Here is a 7,900-nt window from a genome sequence, read left to right on the forward strand (position 1 = left end):
GCACGTGGCGTGTACACACCCATTCTCTCTCCTTTCCTGTCTGTGCACGTGGCGTGTACACACTCATTCTCTCTCCTTTCCTGTCTGTGCACGTGACCAGCTGCCTCCCCCCCCTACCACAGTGACTCCACCACAGGGACAAACTGTTGCCGGAACTGTGAGCTGACATAAACTTGCTGTCCCTTAAGTGACTTCCATCAGGGTGTTTTGTCACAGCAACAGGGACAAAACTGGGACAAAGTCTGGTCCCGCTTTCCCATCGGCCACCACATCTCTCTCCAAAGTCTTCTCACTCAGACAAATAAGGGGAATCAGAAGAAATGAAATCCAGATAGCTCCTTCATGGCACTCTCCAATGGGGGGAATCCACCAGATGGAGCAGCAGGTACTAGGAAGGGTAAGGTATTAGCCTAACATCAACGGTTATTAAACTTGCTATCAGTCCTCCTCAGCCACTCCCTCTGTGTGTACAGATGGTTGGAAACTAATAATAACTCTCCACTCTTCGGTGTTGCTGGCACCCTCACTTCTTACTGGGACCCTCAGGGGATGCCTTCCCTGTCCTTACCAAGCCACCTCTTCATCCGCACTGACCTTCCTAGCCCTTGATGGTCATACCGGAAGGAAAGTATCCCTCACATGGTCTGCGGGACGTTTCCTGCCACTGGTCCCTGGTGTGTGCAGCTGACACTCCGGAGCCTGAGCTACCTGAATCATGGAATGTGCCGAATCCATCCTAAAGTCTGGCCTTAGCATCTGCTTGTGCTCTCGACTGAGCACATGGGCCCATGGCTGGTCGAGGGATGAGGCAGATCCAGGAGACGCCGCTCATGCTGACCTGAAACTCGTATGTAGACAGGGAGGCTCATGGACTCCACTCCCATCAGAACACACTCTCGATTCAGACTGGCTCTTAGACTCATGTAAACAACCACATCTTGCTATGTCTGGGACATTTGCGCACCCGGATGTGGAACATCTTGGGCTTCTGTGAGGTCTGTCACATGCCTGTGTTGTGTGTAGTTGGGCTCCATATGTTTTCCACCACCAGATAATTAAATAGTTTCTTTCCAAACCCTGGGCCATCTCCGAATCACCGCGCTCTCATCCCAGCAAGCAAAGTGAGCAGTGGTGTTCATCCCTCCCTTCACCCAGGAAGTCTGTGGAGAACACCGATTCCAGACTCAAATAAATCGCTATGGTGGTTTTAAAAAGAACTCTGCGTATTTTCAAAGGTGCAGAGATAATGTAGGCCACAGCCCATTTGGATGTCGGTGTGGCTTGTCTGTATGTCTGGGTAAAAATAAAGCATGTATTCAGTTGTTTAGCTAGTTGTATACAATTGGGTCTGGAGTGCCTACCCGTGCTGTCTTGTGACTGTACACAGGACTATTCTATGTACACTCATTTTAATGTCACTGCTGCAGCTACAACAGACACCAGCTATCAATTAGGTTAATGTTTTATTTACTTTATATATATCAAGGAAAAAGCCATTTGGTTAAACTTATCTACTAAATCTCAATTACAGTATCATAGGATACCAGCTAATATCTTTTGGGATAAAATCTGGAATAAATCAGTTCCGTTAATAATCTTGGTAGGTTTAAGATCTAATAACCCTTTGTTCTCAAATTTAAATACTTCATATTTTTAGTGTGTTTAGGAGCCAATAACAGGAAAGTACAGCATGCTCTAAGACAATGGGGTTCTCCTTGTTCTAAAGCAAAGAACGAAGCCTGCCAGAAGGTTAGTGGCCTTCACAGAGCAGTCTGCTCTTGACTGTGGAGCCTGCGGTAGTTCTGGGAGGTGGCTGAGTGGCTTTTACAGTCACATTGAGCTCATTATGAACTTTGATGTCTTCTTTCTGGTTACTTCTCTGCTTTGGCAACAAAAATAATCAGAATGGCAGCAAAAAACGAAAGAATAACATGTCATATTATTATTTTAGCAGGAACTAGGTATTGCCATAAACAACCTTTCTAGGCAAGGAAACTTTCACTTTATTGTCTAACTTTTCAAATTTATAGATGAAAACCAAAAATTTTACAGATTTATCATATAATATCTGGTGTTTTGATGTATGTGAACTAAATTTTATTAAAATAAATAAGTTTTAAATATCTTTATGGAAAATATATAATTTATAAATATTAAAAAAATTTAAATAGGCATCTAAAATAATTTCATGTTCTATTTTTAATATTTTCTTGATTACTAACTGCTTAAGATCTAGAATACGGATGCTCTTTGCATTCACTCATTCATTCATTCATTCATTCACTAAGTACTTACTGACTGTCATGTTGGACTAAGAACTGTGAGAGGCAGCAGAGACAGAACCATGAAGGAAATACACAAAAATGCCCGCTGTGGAGTTCACATCCTGGTCAATATGCCAGGGTTTCAATGTATCCCCAAATCCCAAACGCGGGAAATTTGTCATCAATGCAGCGGTGTTGACAAGCGGCACTTTGGGACATGGACAGTCATGAACTGACTTTGTTCAGGAATGGATGGACCTATGGCTTCCTGAAAGGGAGGCAAGGCTATGGAGTGGCTCTCTGCACTACTGCGTCCTCTCACCCCATGAGGACCTCTGACTTGTTGTGATAAGGAAGAAGCCCACCACACACACACCCCACTGCACACAGACACATGTGAACACAACACATAGGCACACACATCACACCACACTGCACATACACACCATACACACACACACATAGGCACACACACCACACTGCACATATACACACACCACACTGCACACACACACCACACACACACACATAGGCACACACACCACACCACATCTCACACACACACACACATCATACCACACACACACACACACACACACCCCAGATGTTGAACAGATGTCAGTAATACTCTTGGGTTTCTCAACCTCTGCAGCATAAGTTAAGTAAACCTCTATTGCTTAGAAATGACAATTTTAGGCGTTTTGTTACAGAGACAGAAAACAAACTAACAGTCTTCAAGATGCTTGCTTCTGTTAACTGACTGCTCTAGTTTAGGTTCCTTCCTACAGGGCCAATCCTTCTTGCTAGCACAGCCTCTTCCCGTGATCTGGGGCACCGCTGTGAGACTTTTCCTTAGCATCTGCCTACTGTAACAACTCATTGCTTGCCCTCCTGGGGGAATTCTATCCCTGTGCTCAGGATCTTCCTTTGTCCTCTTTAGTGGTTTGTGTGATTCCATTCCGATATGACTCTATCAGGATCAAAGATCTCTGTGTCATTCTTTCCCTAGGAGGATAAAATGGATCTTTGTGTAAACGGGGCTCTGGGAAGAGCAGCAAGCAATGCCATAGACTAATATTACAAATATGGCGTTTCTTATGGTTGCAGTAGCCTTTCCTCGTCATTCTCAAAACTTTTAACAGAATTTAGAAATACAAACACCAGCTTTTTTAAGGAAGAAAAAAAAATCAACGCTCCTGTGGTTTTGCTCTTCCTAAAGTCCTGGGGATTGAACCCAGGACCTTGAACATGCTAAGCAAGCACTATACCTCTGAGCTATGCCCCAGCCCTCCTATTTTGTGGCTGTTGTTAAAAAAGGGTTTGTAGGAATGCAGGAGGCAAGCTGGAATTCTGAACTGCACCAAGGAAGCCACGGTGGCCAAGATAAAAATGGACACCTGAGGCTCATTCATAAACTCATGGGAGTCGGACTGGGGTCACCTGTGGGGGGGGCATGTGGGTAAGAACTGCAGTTCTGAGATGGATCCCCCTCCTCCTCAGTTTACTCATCTGGAAAACAGTGTACACGGCCCTTCCTTTGCAGGGCTGTGAGGTTGAGACGGATGAGCGCAGGAAAAGGGCCTGTAGTGTACAGTAAGAGCAGGGAAAATGTTACTTATGACCTCAGTCTCTTCGTTTCTCTGTGCAGCTCTGGCTGTCCTGTAACTCACGCTGTGGATCAGGCTGGCCTCGAACTACGGAAGTCTGCTTCCTGAGTACTGTACTAGAGGCATGCGCCACTGCTGCCCCGCGTCTTCATTTGTTTTATAGCTAGACAAGACAACAAGGCCCTAAAATTTTGAAGTGCATAGTAAGTTAGAAGTAAGACCATTGCTTAAGTCAGGTGCTCCGATCCTCACCCAGGTATTCAGACCGGCTCCCCATATCTGCGAGCTTAGCGAAGGAAAGCCTCTTGTAAACCACACAGGGATGGCTGAGTTGTTTAACCCTTCCACCTCTCCATAGCGAAGGGCTCCAAGCCTCTCTGCCCCGGACCCGGCTCCACATTCAGACAGAGTTTAAGTGCTAACAGCGCGACGATTCCTTTCCTCACCTTAAACTTGTCGACTTCGGCCTTGGAACACGTGGCGTGGTACGACAGCACCTGGTGCGGAAGAGGACAGAGCGTCAGTAAGTAACCATGACTCCTTTCCCCCTAGCTTTTCCAATCGCCTTTCACTTTCAGGAGGGCCTCCCAAAAGCGTTGGATTGTGAGACAAATAATGTCTGTAAGGTTTGCTTATTAGCAACAAAATGAGTTTCTACTGGCGAATGTTTATTGTAACAGTGTTACCTGGGGTGGGTTTGTAGTTCCCTGAGTTCTTAGGAAAACTGAGTGCAATGGTATATGTCTACCCAGCACACAAATTAACTTATGTTGATACTATTAACAGTCGTTAAGTCTACAACATACATATTTGGCTGAATATCATATATTATAATTCTCATTGATTCAATGGTTTTTCAATAAAATTCTGTTCTTTTGGTTCTGTTTTATTAAGGTAAACTAAATTTATTGTTATTGTAGATTGTCTTAGGTGTTTGCAACTCTTTTTTGTATATTAAGTCTTTAAAATAGGCTCTTAACCTAAAACTGAAACCAAAAACTGCAATTATAATCTCCGCCACTAGATGGTGATCAGCCAGGCTTTTAGCTTGTGGCTAAGGCCTGCTACCGCTTTCCTTAAATCCATTCTCCATTTCTTTTATTATTTAAGAGAAAAAAAAAACCTATCAATGATACTAAATTGCAGCTATTTGAACCAGTGAAGCAAATAACTATTTATAGACTAAGGTTCTCCGCTCACTTAAAATTAGTTTCTTTTTTTATTTAATTGAGGTATAGGGTTTGTTGTATATTTTAGAACCAAGGTCTATTTTATATATATGTATATATATGTATATGTATATATATGCATACATATTCATAAACATTGCTTCCCAGTCTATAGTGTAACAGTATGCTTTTGTTTACTTGTTTTTAAGAGGAGGGCTATCTTCACTGCCCTGAATATTCTTCTGCCTCAGATTCTCAGCAGCTAAGACTTACAGGCATGTGCATTGTGCCTGGTTATTCTTTTAATGAATTGAAGTTTTCAATTTTGATTTATCATACTTGTCCATTTTTATGATTATTGCATCATGCATCTTTTCTAAGAAGTGTTTTCTCACCTCTAAAGTTACTGACTGTGTTTACACGCATGTGCACACACATGTGCATACAACTTGTCCTGCCTTCCTGTCTTCCAGAAGTTTCTTGCTTGTTTTTATGTCTATGATAAATCAAAACTAATTTTGTACATAGGGCAAGACAGAGACTTAAGGAAATAAATACTTTGGATATATTTTCAGGGCTATTAAAATTTCCTTATTTTATTTATCCTGACAAATAATATCATCAAGAAGCTTTTGGTTTGTGCCTTTAAATCTTATCTCCTAATCCATGACTCAGAACCGGAGGGTGGAGGAGGAATCGGGCTCAGAGTACTTTTGGTTTGTTTTGATTTTCTGGGACAGAATCTCACATTATATTCTAGGATCTCCTGGGATTCATGACCTAGCCTGGCTGATCTCTAACTTGTGAAGATTCCCTACCTCAGCCTTCAAGAGCTGGAACTCTGAGAGTTACCAATTTTGACTCCAAGAATCTTTCAACCACCTTCTCCTAAAAGGTCCAGTGCCACGGAGATGAACAGGAGGGAATTCTCACGCCTCATTCTGCGGCATCCAGCCTTTATGGTAAATTGGGGAGATGGTAGCAAGTCCCTCTAGCAATCCCCGGAAAAGCAGTGGCAGAGGAGCAAGTTACTCAAGATAGAGAGAGCCCGAGTTTCCCCAGGGCTATTTCAGTGTTACTCCAGGCCCTTCTTGTTATTTAGTTCTAAAGGGCTTCAAGACTGCATTCAGGAGGATGTTTTTTCAGCGCTGTGTTGGTTTGAACATAGGCTCCTACGTTTATTGGTCTCCAGTTGGTGAACTGGTTTGGAAGGTTTAGGAGATGTGTCACTGGGGTGGGCTTTGAAGTTTCAAAAGCCCAAACCCTCCCCAGTTAGCTCTTTCTTTCTGCCTGGTGCCTGAGAGCTCTCAGCTACTGCAATAGCGCCAAGCCTGCCTTGCCAGCTGCCATGCTACCCCCGTGATAGTCACAGACTCTAACCCTCTGGAACCGTAAACCCCTATAAACTCTTCCTTCTGTAAGCTGCCTTGGTCGTGATGTCTCTTCACGGCACTGGAAAAGCAACCATGGCAAGTGCTATGGGTTGGACCCAGGGCCTTGCGTGTGTTAGGGAAGAATGTGGGACACTCCTTGAATCTGGGAATCCCCCCTGCACAGAGACCCTGTCCATCTTCTCTGTGTCGTTGCCGCTTTTCATGCAGCCCTCGGGTGCATCTGGGAAGGGCGAGGCGGTTTCTCCCTCCACTGATTTTCTGTGTTTGCTACATACACAGGGTGGAGCAATGAGCGTCAGTGGCTTTTCTACCCTTTTCTGTGTGGCACTCTGACTAGAGGTGGTCTTGCTACTCCCAGCTTCTTCTTACAAAGGCTGTGACCAAAAATGACAAACTCATTATTTAGATCCCTTTTAAACTTTAAATTCACACGTGAATGTGTGTGTGTGCATGTGTGTGTGTGTTATGTGTGTGTGTGTTACGTGTGTCCAGCTAAGGGAACTACTTGTGGGAGTCAGTTCTCCCTTTCCATAATATAAACCTTGGGTATTGCCTTAGTTAGGGGTTTTATTGCTATGAAGAGACACCATGACCACAGTAAATCTTATAAAGAGAACTTTTAATTGGGGTGGCTCGCTTACACTTTTGGGGATTCAGTCTATTAGCATTATGACAGGGAGCATGGCTGTGTGCAGGCAGATGTGCAGGTGGCTGTATCTTGTATGCAGGCCACAGGAAGCCAGCTGAGACACTGAGCAGTATCCTGAGCATAGGAAACCTCAAAGCATGTCCCCCACAGAGACACTTCTTCCAAGAAGGCCATAACCACTCCAACAAAGTCAACCTCCTAATAGTGCCACTCCCTATGAGATTATGGGGCCAATGACATTCAAACTACCACAGGGATCGAACTCAGGCTATGGGATTTGGCAGCAACGGCCTTGATGCCCTGGCCATCTCACCGGGCCTGCCTCTCTGCTTTAAGAGCGTCTGCAGATACTGCAAATGTCATGGAGAAGAACTTCAACATCTGTGATCATGATCACCACCCACCTCCATCAGTCTCAAAGCTACCTTCGCCACTGCACTGACACCTTGGCTCAAATTTCCAATCTTTTATTGACCAATCTGCCCACAGACGCTCAGATGCTCCCATGTGGCAGAACTAAACCCAGAGGCTCACACTTCCTGTTTTCTTTAAGGCTCCTCCCTGGGCTCCCCTGGCCGTACATTGTTTGAGGTCTCACCCTGTGTCTCTGGCTCTTCTGCTGCTTTTCTCCTTGCTTTCCTCTCCCACTCTAAGTGCAATAGTTTTCTATGACCGTTCTCTTTTCCGACCACGCCACGGCACTCCATCGCTTTCCACGGCTCGCCTGTTAAGTGTGAATCTGTCCTTGCTTTCCACGGCTCGCCTGTTAAGTGTGAATCTGTCCTGTTAAGTGTGAATCTGTCCTGTTAAGTGTGAA

The 7,900-nt window shown here is 44.3% G+C and overlaps 1 protein-coding gene across 1 annotated transcript in view; it reads right to left on the minus strand.

The window, feature by feature from the left end:
- Pde11a (phosphodiesterase 11A) overlaps nt 1-7,900 on the minus strand; it is a 273,329-nt gene that overhangs the window by 105,102 nt on the left and 160,327 nt on the right. Inside the window, exon 10 of the mRNA XM_005346609.2 lies at nt 4,318-4,368. Within this exon, the coding sequence (XP_005346666.1) occupies nt 4,318-4,368 (51 nt within the window). The remainder of the gene's footprint in view (nt 1-4,317; nt 4,369-7,900) is intronic.

This window comes from Microtus ochrogaster, chromosome 4 (genome assembly GCF_000317375.1).
Source record: "Microtus ochrogaster isolate Prairie Vole_2 chromosome 4, MicOch1.0, whole genome shotgun sequence".
Taxonomy (NCBI): domain Eukaryota; kingdom Metazoa; phylum Chordata; class Mammalia; order Rodentia; family Cricetidae; genus Microtus; species Microtus ochrogaster.